Below are 14,555 nucleotides of genomic sequence, written 5' to 3' on the forward strand. Positions count from 1 at the left end.
GACAATATATCGCATTATCTAAGAACTATAATATTCAATAATTTATTAATGACGGTTTGCAATTTTTAATTTATTTAATTTAAAATATGTGCTCTCCACCTGAAATTAGTGGCGGCTTACCCCTATACATTACATTTTTTTCTGTTAACAATACAGTCATGCCAGTAATCTATCAAACTCCTTTTTAGAGATAATTTTTGAATTGAAATAACACGACTTTTGGTGCAAACTGAAAGTTTGTATAAAGCTAATCGGGGCCTCACCCCTAACCTTTCTGTATCTGGTATTGACTTTCATCTGTCTAACACTGTTCTCAAGATTAAGGAAGGGCAGACATGTAGACGGATGACAGTAGGAATTTATAGGGCATATAATTTTTTCAAATGCAGCCCAATAAGAAAAAGAATATGATTGTAGTTCAAGTCAGTAATCAAACAATACAGAAAGATTCTTATTGGGGTATAAAATTGGGCTAATTAATATCGCACCTCATAAATTAATTAGCCATCTTGTAGTACAGTAAGAGTCCAACTTTATCATTTGATTAGTAACATTAAAAAAAAATTGAATATGGTTTTTATATGTAATGAAGTCAGTAATTTTTCTTTAGTGATAAGCATAAATTTTGCTGAAGAAAACAAATCATACAAGGAACTAGACCAGTAACTTTATTTGAGCCTCCTGTCCTTCTTCAGTCCTTTATTGTGCTGCAATTTGAAAAAATTGTAGACCAATAAATTCCTACTGTCGTCCATCTGTCTGTCTTTCCTTAATCTCGAGAATGGAATTAGATAGACGAAATATGAGACCAGATAGGGACACCTAAGGGGTAGGAGGTCACAACTAACTATACAAGAACTTCCAATGCAAACCAGAAGTCACGTTAATTCAATTCAACTATGTAATAATGGTTGCTATTACAAAATTAAACAAGCCACATTGAATACCTTCCAACCCCCCCCTTCACCTCTATGTTTTGTAATGCACTGTATCCTGTATCCACAATATCACCTTGGTTAAGGAATATACAGTGCAGTAAAGTTTTTTAGAGTGATTTTAAGGTCTTTTTAAGGTCAATTTTATTAAAAAGTTTTTCCTTTTATAAAATCAACATTTTATAACGTCGCGTTGACTTAAGATGCTAAATAAAATTAAAATTACGTATACGAAGTTGAATCATCCAGCAGTCACTAACAATTTTAATAAGCAATGATCTGTAATAAAAAACTGAAAAGCGGCAGGAGGCTAAAATAAAGTTGGAATAGTCAATTACTGGTGTGTTCCCTGTATAATTTGTTCTCTTTGGCTAAATTTATGCTTATCACTAAAGGATCTATCGGGAGAATAAGTAGCAATTGAACAACAAAGTAATTTTTCTGTTTAGAATATTTTGTATTACTTTATACAAAGAATTTTATTAGTTTAATGGTAACGCATTTAGAACTTTAATTTAGAATAAAAATCAAGCTATCATTTACAAAGAAGTTGCAAATTTATTTAAATATTTATTTCTAGAAGGTACAGGCAGTCCCAAATTAAACTTGACATTTCCCAGCTGGTTACAGCAAAAACTATTCATCGGAACGTCGTGAAAGTTTGGGAATGCCTTAATGAGATGATGGGTATTTTTTTAAAGCATAGATAGATAGTTCCAAAAATCAGCACTAGAGGGTGTATTATAGTTTTATACAGAACAATGAGTTACACAAATTATCTGTCTAATGTGAACAAAACATGTTCCAAACATGATAATTGTCTACTATCATATGAAACAATGTTCAATAGTTGCATGCAACGTGTACCACGGAATGTTATGCATGCAGCATGCTATGCTGTCTTTAAGGTCTGGCAGAGATGTTATGGGATCACGGTAAACTAAGACTTTAAGATAGCCCCAGAGCCAAAAATTTCATGGATTCAAGTCTGGGATCTTGCAGGCCAATGTGCCACTATTTCGGCTTGAAAAGCATCCTCTACTGATGTCTTTTGAAACTAACTTTTTTTTGGTCTAGAATAATTCCCATCATTTCATTAGGGCAGTCCCTAATTAATCTATTTCCATAAAGTATTAATTCTCCAGTTAGATGCTGCTGTCGTAGCACGATAAGGTATTAGGTTCTGCAAGGGATCTCGATTTCAATCTGATCAAAACATGTTTTTGTGTGCAAGCAAGTATAAATCAGTCATTCCTCATTGGTGCTAGACAACCCAATGAGAATAAAGTCACATCTGTAATGGGATTAATTGAGTGTACTTGCGATTTGTGTTAACCAACCGATCACAAGCCAATCAATCTTCATGTTTTAACTTTATTTGAAAATTAAAAGAACTTTCATACCTCTTTCTTTTTCAGCAATTCTTTCATTTCTTCAACGGTTGCTTTCAATTCTGACAGACAAACTTCCGTAACCACTTCGGCCAAACATTCTCCCATAGAGAAGCTTTCTATAATTTGTATATTTACATTTAAAAATGCAATTTCTTTTTTATTTGTGCAATATAATTAAAATAAAACTTTATCATCTAATAATTCATGAATCAAAATTTTCTCTAAACAATTTTTTTTTCACTAAAAAACACTCAAATTAATGATAAAAATAGAAGAAATTGCTATAACAATCTAAGAAAAACTAAAAGTTATTCTAAATGCTATGTATCTATTATTATTTTGTACATAATAGCAAAGTGGATAAATGGTCAGGGATCTCAATGATTATTATAGATTGTACAGATTGAGTTATTGTTCTATCCCTCGCTTGTGCTGGCTAATCACGCCACGGGTCAAGCCCACCTGTGACAAAAGCCGTAGCTAGCTACGTAACCTTAATTTACCAATGCCTCACATTTACTATTATGTGACTGATTGATTGGTAAACTATGGTTAGAAAATAACTATATACTAAAAAAATAAAATAGAATTTGAATTAAGTCTATAAAAAAAATCCAGTAATAAGTTGCTTAACTTATCCCAGCAACATTTAAAACTGTATGCATGGCACCATCCGTTATATTATTATTAAAAAACTTATTATTTTTTAATCATTATAAAATGGCAAAAAGTTTAATTTTGAGAGTAGGTATGGTTATTAGTATTTACAATTTTTTTTATTAAAAATTGTAAATACTAATGAGTAAAATCATTATTATGTCTGATCCTACTGGAGATACACATGACCCCCTTAAAAGCTTGAGAGATGGGGAAATAATCACCAAAATTTAATAGCATCGATCCCCCTAATATACAAACCTCACTGCAAAATTTCAAATATTTTTGTTAAAAACACAGGAGTTATTAATTAAGCTTCAAAGACTGAACAAAATCATGCCTTCCCACACACACTAACATCCATACATATAGAAAAACCCCTTGAAGTTTTTCACATTTCTTGACATTTAAGATCTCAGAGTCCAAAAATTTAAAAATCTTAGAGGGTCATTTTTGACCGGTCGTCATACTTTCCCTCCATTTATGTAGGTATATATTATATCACTGAAAATCAAAAAGTGCGCAAGATATTTGTAAGATGAACTGACTAGCCATGTGATATAAAATCTGATTTTGTTGTTCTGATCACGTTAAAAAACGTTAATCTATATAAATAAAAATGTAAATGTTCGTTTGTTCAAAATCTTAAATCTCCGAAAGTTCTTAAGTTTGATTGCTTTGAAATTTTGACATGTTGCATTCAAATATGCACATGTTTTTATATTGTATAGATGTTGAAATTCCCCCTGCAGGGGAGAAGGACAAAATTAAAGCTTACCGTGAAGAACTCAGCTGCTATTATACTATTTTAGATGTGGATTTTTGCATTTTAATAGGGTACATCAAGAGAATGTATACTAAGAAGGGATTTTTTTGAAATTCCCTCCCACAAAGAGTGTTATACATTTATAATAGATACATTTTGAGCCACAGCAACGCATGGACGGGTACAGGTAGTATCAAATAGAAAGATGACTGAACATTGATATGGCTTCAATCTTAATCCTGTTAGGCACACTTCCCAATACAACACATTATAACAAACAAATATATCTCATCCAATTGTTATAACGTGTTGTTTCTAAAGTTATAACTTTGTTTTGTTTAGTATTAAATAACTATTGTATGGTGTTTTTAAAATGTTTATTAAATTGTACATAAAAATATTGTATTACATATTGTACGATGAAAACTAAAGAAGCATTAATCATCAGTGAAACAGTTTTTACAAATAAGAACATGATGGTCTGGACAGATCCATTTTTGACACTTTGCACACCACCTTTTGGTCTTTCTATCTTGTCTTCGACTGCAATAAGCGCACCTACCCTGCGATGCAGTCCGTTCAGGTATTTTGAATTCCATTTCTTCTTCACCGAGTAGTAATTTCGCTCGGCTTTGTAGTTCTACTTTAAGGTTCTCTGTCTTAAACCTCCTTTGTATTTGAGGTTTTATTAATTGCCAGCATAAATTTTCTAAAAATTGAGCAATAGTAGCATTTTCGTTTGATGCAATCTTATGGTGTTCGTAAATACAGAAGGCATTGATTGCAGTAATGTTCAATAAGTTATAAAACAATTTCATTGGCCATCTCTTTGTAGTTTGTGACACATTTATTTTTCGACACAGTTCATCTAATAATTCGACTCCTATTTTGGTCGTATTGTAAAAAATAACCATTTCTGGGGTTTTTGAATTTCCGGTTGCTTTGTTTATGGTGTCATTAAAATGCATGGATGATACTACTGTAATAACTTTACTTTTCATTGGCCAATATGACACCATTGTGCAATCTTTCCGGAACCCAAATAATGAAGAGTTTTTTATTTTGTTTTTCTTAAAAAATTCTTTTGGTACCTCCTGTTGGAATTTGCTTATGGATCCCACGTATGTGAGTTTTTTAGAATTTAGTGCTTTGATTAAGGACAGACTAGAAAACCAGTTATTGGCTGTAATATTCCGGTTTGTTCCCTGAACTGGTTTAATCAATCTAATTACAATATCCTCTGCAGAATTACTGACGCAGTAAGGTCCATCGGGCTGCTTCTCAACATAAGGCTCCAAATTCAATGTGTAGGCAGTTCTGACATCAGATAGTGCAAACACTTTTAGCCCATATTTTTCAGGCTTGCCAGGTATATATTGCCGAAACGGACATTTTCCACGAAACCCAAGCAGTTGTTTATCAATGGTTAAATATTCGTACGGTGTGAAATACTGCTGAAAATTTATCACAAATAACTCATGTATTTCCCTGATTGGAGCCAATTTGTCAATAGTTTTCCTTTCATCTCTGTCGTGAATGTCGTCAAATCTTATGCATCGTAATAGAAACCGGAATCGTTTCTCGCTCATACATAAATAACACGATTCTAATCCATTACCTTTTGAATTGTCCCACAGTTTATTTAAATTTTTCCCGAAGCGTCTCATGCTACCAATCAAATAGAGCAACCCAACAAAAGCTCTGATTTCTGTAATGTCGGTAAACTGGGCATCCCTTTCGCGGGAAAACTTTTCTCTTATCTTTTCAATATAGATATTGGTACAAACAACAATATTTTGTACAATATTTTCATCAAAAAACAAATCAAAAATTTCGATTTCACTTTTTGCATGGCGAGCTTTACCTTTGGGACCTGGAGAATTAGTAATAACGTTACAAGCTCTTGTTCTAGCATTTGAGGATGATTTTGTCTTTTGCCATTTAGTAAATCCATCTTTTCCCAGATAAAAGTTTCCATTTTGAAGCTGCTCACATACATTTTCATCATCATCATCATCTTCACCTTCTTGCTCTGAGGCTGTATTGTGGTCACTTTTAGAAATATGATCCACTTCTCCCGAATCGCTTTCCTCACTATCAAATGAAACTTCATCCTGAAGGTCTTCATCTATACACTGACGAAACCTTTTCGACAGCTTATCTGGATCTATGGTGTACTCAAACTTGCGTTTTTTACTTTCCACCATTGTTTTTGCTGTTATAAGAAAACATACAATGAAACAACAAGTTTATCACTACACAAATTTGACTGTTTTATAATAAATCCCACAATAAATTCACAAACCAATACTTACTACAACACAAGATCAAACATTCTGTATAGAAAAAACAAAACAAAAACTAAATTGGCGACATTTGCGCAGCACAATTCATGCAGTTGTATGTTTAGGCATGTGGATGACACTTGTCAACCACACTTTTATTTTACTTTTTAGAAAATATACAGAGAAATCATTCAGGAATGATTGTTGTAGCATTTTAGGAAGGTATTAGAGAAGTGGAATTGAACATGGCAGATTAAATGTTATAGAAAAAAACACCTTGACGATAGATATCATCCATGCAACTAACAAATTTTCATGCAAGTACTGATGATTTAGTTATTTTTTGGTTTGTTAAAAATCAAAAATAATTGAAAGTTTGATACGTAGATATCTATAATATTAAAATAGAAGGTCAAGAATATATACCGTAGTTGTTCCTAAAAATGTTTTATGAATATATATACTGTACTGTACATATGTATGTCATTTCCCATTGACACAGTGTATTATATGGGGCAAAACGTTCTAGACTAAAAAATTTGAATTTATACATAAGTGTATATAGGCATTGGAATAGAAAATATTTATACACTAAACAAATGTTGTAAGCTATATCATAATTGCTAAGTACACTTAAAAAGTATTAAAAAAATAAAAATAAAAAATAAGTACAGTGGGGGATGATAGAACATATTAGTTCTAGATCTTCGTTCATTATAGCATCTTTTTGTTCTAGCTTACATTGAAATACATGTGTTTAGGTGTAACCCTACCAATTCTACAGCCTATCTAACATATCCTTTTAACCCTTGTGTGAGTGGGTAGGAAATTATACATCAATGAACAATTATTTATTGTGACATCATCACAATGCAGGGCTGCAATTTTAATTTATTTAATTTAAAATATATGCTTGCCACCTCAAATTAGTAGCGTCTTACCCCTGTACATCATACATTTCCTGTTAGCAAGAATCATGCCAGGTCATGTATCTAACTCCATTCTCAAGATTAGGGAAGGACAGAAAGACAGTGGGAATGTACAGGTCTACGATTTTTTTCAAATTGCAGCCCAATGAGCGACTTTGTACAATTGTATCACAATGCACTGTTTATGGAAAATAGCAGTGTTATAAGTTCATAAGGCCAATTTTGTTTGATCACTCGTGGTGTCTTGACTTAATGCATTACGCTTGTAACCGAACACAACGCTTGAATGTAATGCACAAACTCAACTGTAGTGATATTGGACCTTAGCATTTTCCCTCAGATGCAGTTTTGTCAGTCCATGTGCAATCCATTTGTGTATAGTTGTAAAAGAGGAATAAGAAATGTAGACAAAGGGTCGTAAAAAAAAAAAAAGTGAGAAGAGTGACAGAGAGTAAGTCAGGACACGGTAGAGAGAGGAAGGGTGAAGTAGTGGTCCCCGAAAGTGGCAACGTTAAGATTCAAGTTTTCTTCTGTAAGTGCCTTTTCTTCATTTTTAAATTAAATTGTAGCTTTTCTTACCTATCTAAATATAGTATGTATTTAACACCTCCCCTCGCCACTTAGACTATGCCTATGACAACAAGTTGATCGCGACACATTTTTAAGACAAAAAGTAGACCTTATGTATACAAAAGTTGGCCACCCCTGCTATATAGAATGTATGCTAGGAATACCTCCGATGTTTTTTCTAATAAGGGATAACGGCTGTTTCAAGTTATCGTGCACTTGTGACATTTGCCGATCATCTAAAACCTGCCAAAAACATGAAAAGCGTCAGTTTTGTGAAAACAAACTATATGCTCCAAACATTCAAACTGTGTTGTCAAATGTTGCTAATGCACCGTGTAATTAGTTTTTGTTACAATAAATTTTTTTACAACTAAATGGTTCCGAGTTTGAAGTGATGGAAGTGGCTGATTTTAAGCATTAAAAATCCTTAACAGACCTATAATTGGAAAGCAGCTATACCTATAATGAAAAGGTACAAATGTAACACACATCACTCACTTATTGTGCTAAGACCTTAATTAAAACATATATTTAGATCTAATTATCTATTTAAATTTATTGCTTCTGAAATATACTTCTTTTGAATATTTTGAAGAGATCAGAAGGCTCATTGACACAAAAAATATTTTATATTTTGAAAGTTGGTATAAATGTACTAATGGCATTTTCTAAATATGTCACTTACACAACAGTTAAACAGGAAATATTATATAAAAACATTTTGATTTTCTAAATAAAGACTGTTTGCTGTAGCATCATTCATTCCAGCATACCCCACTGTACTTACAAATGACATGTGTAGGAAATGATACATTGAGATCCTCTGTACATTATGTACATTTCCTTCTGTTTTTGCTATTTTAAGTTGTAAACTATATTTATAATAATATAAAACTCTCTTTGTGGTTGATTACACCTATAACACTATATGATTTTTAGTTCTATAAGTAAACACAGTGTTTGCAGCACCTGTGCCATAAAAATTTATGGCACGGGTGCGCAAACACCGTGTTTATACATGATTTTGATTTCCATATGTATAGTGTTATAGATGTAATATAACCACAAAATACCATATGACAATTCATTTATAATAAAGGATTATGACATTCACGGAAATTGGCCCACTTGCAGGCCAAACTTCCATTCATGCCATAATCGCCTATATTATAAACTAATTGCATAATATACTATTACAGAACGTTATAATACTGTATGCTACTAAAATGTTAACAAATGGTAAAATTTTCATAATTACCTATTGAGAAGTCTGGTGATTTTGCAGGAGCTTGTTTCTCAGCATAAATTTGCCTACTTGTTTCTAATTCTATTTTAATGCATTGTAATTCTTCTTTCAAATTACATATTCTTTCTTCATATTCACAATTTACATGCTTCAATTTTTCAATTTCTTTGACGAATGCCACTTTTTCCTCGGATAATTGTTGGTTCGCAGCATGAAGCTGATTAATATCTCTCATCTACAAAACAAAAATTTGGATAAACTTTCTTGACAAAAATTATACTACTATAAAACTTTCTATATACATACATTAGCTTCTAGTTCTTCGTTTCTTTTAATTAAAGTTGTATTTTCCTCTTCCAAATGTGTATTGATAGGTTTTAACACTTCTAATTCTTTAATTCGAGATTTTAACCTGAAAAAAAATTAAATAAATACTGCAAATATCAGGTCTTTACACTCACAATAAAATAAAGCATTATTTCCTAATCAGAGACTTGAATGTATTCATATATTTATCTTAGATTAGGCTGCCATCATTGATAAAAATAAGGGGACACAGAACTACCATGAAGCTTATTGTAAACAAGTAGCAATTGATTTTCCTTAATGACAAATAAGCAAAATAAATATAGAACTTTTCCATTAAATTTTATTCAAAAAGAATAAAGTCTAAGCCATACTTTTATGATAATTTTATTTATTTGCACAAACCAAAATTCAAGTTTACCTCACTGGCCTATGTTCAGTTTACCAAACTCCATGATTTAGTAATGAAAAAGCAATATCACATTCAAAAATATTTCAATAAAATCTCATTTTTGAATACAAAAATCTTAAATAGTTCTTGTTTTAAATTAAAATGAGTAGAGTTTTCCAGAATTATTCAGAGGACTAAAAATTAACTATGTGAAATACAATGCATGTTTTTATATATTTCAATCTATTATACATGAAGATGGAATATTATAGAACTGATGGAATCAAATGTATTTCTCCAAGAAAATTTCATTAGAGAATTCATACAATAACTAGCAGGCCCCGTCATGCATTGTTGTGGATCAAAATGTATCTATTATAAATGTATAACACTTCTCCCGTAAAGGGGGGAATTTTTCGAAAAATCCCTTCTTAGTGTACAGTATATTCTGTTAACGTACCCTATTAAAACACAATCAAAAATGCAAAAAACCGTATCTAAACTAGTATAAATAAAAGCAGAGTTCTTCACGGTAATCCTGTCCATCTCCGTCCCAGTGGGGGGAATTTTGACATGTATATATAAAAACATGTGCGTATTCAAATGCAACATTGTGTCAAAATTTCAAAGGAATCGGTAGGAACAAACGAACATTATATTTTTATTTATATAGATAGATAGAAGATGATCTGGGTTTGTTTTTAGTTCATCCTCACAGAAAAGCAAACTTAGGTCGTTGTACTCACAGAGTTAGTGCCATCTGTTGGATATAAAAACCTTAATCCTAGATGATATCTTTTAATTTATATGAATGTTTAACAGAATAATATACAGCCTATGTCTACCCTGAAGTTCCATTCTAAATATTGGTGAAAGAATTTTTGAAATCAGATGGAGTAGTTTCGGAGATTACCTACTACGTCCAAACTTACAAACTTTACCTCTTTATAATATTTAGTATAGATCAGTGTTTCTCAACGGGGCAATATCGCCCCCATGTGGGCATTTTTCCATGTTGAGGGGGCGATTAGTAACAATTTATATTTGGGTTGGGCAAAAAACAATTTTCTAGATGATATAGTAAACCATTATATTAAGAATAATTAGATATTTTATTCATTATATTGTACAATAATTAAACAAATAACATTATACTAGTCACTAGTCTATTCAATGCAGTACGAATTTGGCATTAGTCTTGGCCCTCAGCATCGGAATTTTAAAGTGAAGGGGCGATACTACATAATGGTTTATTGAAAGGGGCGACGATTCATTAGAAGTTGAGAAACATTGGTATAGATGAACTAAGTGTATCTTTTTTATGAAAAATTATGCAAAATAAAATTTCAAGCACGAATAATCCAACATCAAGACAATAATATATACTGGATTATGAATTTTCCCAGTTCATAGATGTTGCATAGTAACTTTTTTATATTAAATAATAAATTAAAATTTTTCTTGAAATGTATCTAATTATTGTACTCGAATATATGAATTAATGATAAATATTACATTATGTTAATCTCTTCTTGTTTTTATTTTATAAGTATTCTAAAAAATACTCACAAAAACCTTACTTTAAGGACTTGTTACATCAAGAAGGAGCACCCAGATTTGTGCTACAATATCTAAAAAATGATTGCTGCCCTCTAGTTTTCATGTGCTCCTTCTCATTGATATAACAAGTCCTTAAATAAAGTAAGGGGTAGCTTGTCAGTATTAATTAATGATACTTTAACAAACTATGCTATGCAGTACTCTCAAATATGTCAACCATCATGGCTAATAACTATACAAATCTTTGAATTTTCAAACACCAAAATCTAATATTTGCAAGATACATTGGATGGAAAACTCATTTTTTGATTTAGTTTAACCATGTCCAAGATGATCAAAATTGGTGGGTAGCCAGCTGTATCCTCTCCTTGTTAATCATTGCTAACATCACATTTGAAGTGAGTGGGATATTAACTTAGTCTTTGTGAAATGAATTTTTCTATTTGAGGTGGGAAATTTATTAACTAAGTGTTGATTTACAATCCAACAGTTTGCAGAGTTTCATTACATTGCCACCTCCCATTTCACTAGACATTGAACCACACACACACACACACACACACACTTCTGATCTAAAGTTAAATGATGTTGGCATCATTTAACTTTAGATCAGAAGTGAAAGAATTTTTGTTCTTTAGTAAGTTAAACTCCAAAGTTAAATGATGTTGGCATCAAATTTTGAAGGTGAACATCACAATGTGTTGGCTAGCACTGGTTGGACTGATTATAAATCAAATAATATTCTTTGACTATATCAGCAATGGCTAACAACCTTGAAACTGCACACTGCCATTGGACTAGAAACCAATCTTATATATAGTGATTTAGACTTCTCAAAGTACTTTTAATTCTGGCAAATATCACCAGATTTCAAGTATTCCCATATATATATATATATATATATTATATAAAAATAACAAACTATGATCTATGTGAGAAACATTTAACTTTAACTAAATATACATTTATATATATATATAATATATGTTACATACATACAAATACAAGTACACCCCAACTATTTCAGATGTTCTATGTTTTATAGAGAGATTTTCTACTCACTTTGTAGAAGCTAAACTGTAAAGTATTTATTAAAACAAAGTAACAAAACAATACTTACTTGTCAATTTCAATTTTTTGTTGATCCACCAAAACTTTAAACTCTGAAGCCGAATTTGAAATCTCGTTGCATTCTCTGAGATCATATATAATTCTTTTCGAATCTTCATATTCTTTTGCTGATTTTAAAATAAAAAAACAAGTATTTTTTACATTAAGTTTAAGATTTACAAGGTTTATATAAGATTCTAATTTTAAAAAATAGCTTTGTGTAAATTGTCGAAAATGTAATTAATTATAAAATAATTCAGTGTCTATTATGGAAAATTTAAATGTACTTTGTACCTTTGTATTGATATTTTTGGAGGCCCAAATACTTGAACACTTATTTTAAATTCTGGTTATGCTATTAATATGTACAGTACCTATAAACTTTTACCTTTACTTTGTGAATGAGTAAATAATGTAGAAAATGATATAGGAGTAGACTGTATATTATTAATTGTTAAATCTTGATTTTTGAATTTAACACAAAAAACTAAATAATAAGAATAAAAACAGCATTTAAAACACTTCATAAAAGCATAATAAGGCATTCTATAGTTTAGATCCAATACCCAAATCGGGCACTACTGCCCAATCGATGGCAGAAGACAACTGAATGGGGTAGTGGAAGGTAAGTGTGATAAGGATGTTTAAAAGACAGGAGGCAAAAATTCATTTTAAAACAAAAAGAAATATATGCACTAAAAGCAGACAGTAGTATAAAAGATTTGGAAGCACTAACTTAGCTAATGTGCAGTTTAGAAAGTTATTTTCAGCAAAATTAATAAAAATTTCTTAAATCTTTTGCCAAACTCTAGAGTTGTGCAAGCACTTTGAACACTACCACTTTACATTTTGAAACTTTCATGTATTTTTTTATGTGAGACTCACTACATAATCTGTTTACTTATTTAAATCATAACGTAACTTCCTATCATTTTGTTGGATAACTGTCAACTTTCACACCTGGGAGCTAATCATTCAGTGAGTTCTCAACATCAAAAGTGATGCTTTCTCATAACCTTCCGACCTATTGTCTTAAGTTTATCGGTTGACAATAACAAGGAACTGAAAAATTGAGTCAGTTGTCGGCCATTCTTCCAAAAGTGCAGTTGTCACACAGTTTAACTACACACATCGCCTCCGGCTCTTCCACCTTCTTGTTTACCTTAGTGAACTTCCTGATCACCTACGGAATTAGTGAGTGCCATCCTTGGATTAACATTGTCGCCGAATACCTTATAGAACTCTCGTCTCCTCCCCACCAAACTTTCTGAAACTGGTCGAGGTTGCTCCAGCCTACAGAAATCCATGATTACATCAGGTATCTATCAATGCACATCTTTTTGTAAACTCACTCTCTCAAAACTTGTTAAGGTATGGATATAATTATATATACCCTTCATCTGATACGGCCGATTGCAGAGACAGCGTTTACGTTAAATGACGTTTATTAACAGAACGGTCTACAGATGTTGGCTGGCTGAACCGCGGTTTAAAATGCGTTGCAAAGACGACGATCGTCTATTTCTGACCGTTCTGNGATATCCAAAAGTGTATTTTGGATCACGTTAATTGTCCTTTCGTATAATAACCTTTTTGTATAATTAATTTATGCAATGCTCTTAGAAAAGGAAAAAGTATTTTGGAATCATGTCTGGTTATTTTCCATCTTTATAAACTATCATCACTTTTCTCCATCATTGTGATGTAGGTGAGCCCAGTGAGTGTATATGTATGAATGGATATATTTGTTTATATAAATGGGTGAATGTGAATGAGTTTGTACACATTGTAAATACACAACCCAACGCAAAAAACGTGCTTTTTTATCCACATTATAAGGCATTTTTGACCAATGGTGTATCATATGTAAATACAGTGGGTGATCAGTTAACGAACAGATTGCATAACGAACAAATCGGATAACGAACACATGATCGGATAACGAACATCCCACAGAACAAACACAAGAAGAAGCAACGTAAATTAATGAATACCGATTGGTCTTCCCTTGTCTTCGGGCAACAATTCGAAACTTTTCGGAGTGTGGGAGATGTCGACATCGACACTCAAGCCGATATATACCGATCGGATATTATTCCTCCGAACTTTGAAACTCTTCCTTGTAATTTCAGCCTTTTATTTTTCTGACAAAACAATTATTTTATGTATTCGTGAGACTGTTGGGTAGGCACTCGTTAAGTTTTGCGTCTGTTTTTCTTTTCGTAAGGTGAGAGTATAATAGCAAAGGTAGAGAGTGGGCAGAAGATGCCTAATGTTGCTGGGCAGTATGGCGTAAACAGGTCTACAGTAGGCTGAAGTTCAATCTTATTTAAGAAACATACTGTATAATCAAGAAGACTCAAGCAGCTAAAGGAGTAACAAAAATCACATCTGAGAAATAAAGAA

The 14,555-nt window shown here is 31.9% G+C and overlaps 1 protein-coding gene across 3 annotated transcripts in view; it reads right to left on the bottom strand.

Moving 5' to 3' along the window:
* Positions 1 to 14,555, bottom strand: part of LOC111634500 (cytadherence high molecular weight protein 2-like) — a 60,848-nt gene that overhangs the window by 19,637 nt on the left and 26,656 nt on the right. For all 3 annotated transcript variants that reach the window (XM_023379400.1, XM_023379471.1, XM_023379327.1), the window contains exons 8-11: positions 12,160 to 12,277; positions 9,089 to 9,194; positions 8,795 to 9,017; positions 2,339 to 2,445 (exon numbers count right to left, since the gene is read on the bottom strand). In XM_023379400.1, coding sequence (XP_023235168.1) covers positions 2,339 to 2,445; positions 8,795 to 9,017; positions 9,089 to 9,194; positions 12,160 to 12,277 — 554 coding nt within the window. The remainder of the gene's footprint in view (positions 1 to 2,338; positions 2,446 to 8,794; positions 9,018 to 9,088; positions 9,195 to 12,159; positions 12,278 to 14,555) is intronic.

Source organism: Centruroides sculpturatus, unplaced genomic scaffold, assembly GCF_000671375.1.
Source record: "Centruroides sculpturatus isolate CEXI.00-Female unplaced genomic scaffold, Cexi_2.0 scaffold91, whole genome shotgun sequence".
Classification (NCBI taxonomy): domain Eukaryota; kingdom Metazoa; phylum Arthropoda; class Arachnida; order Scorpiones; family Buthidae; genus Centruroides; species Centruroides sculpturatus.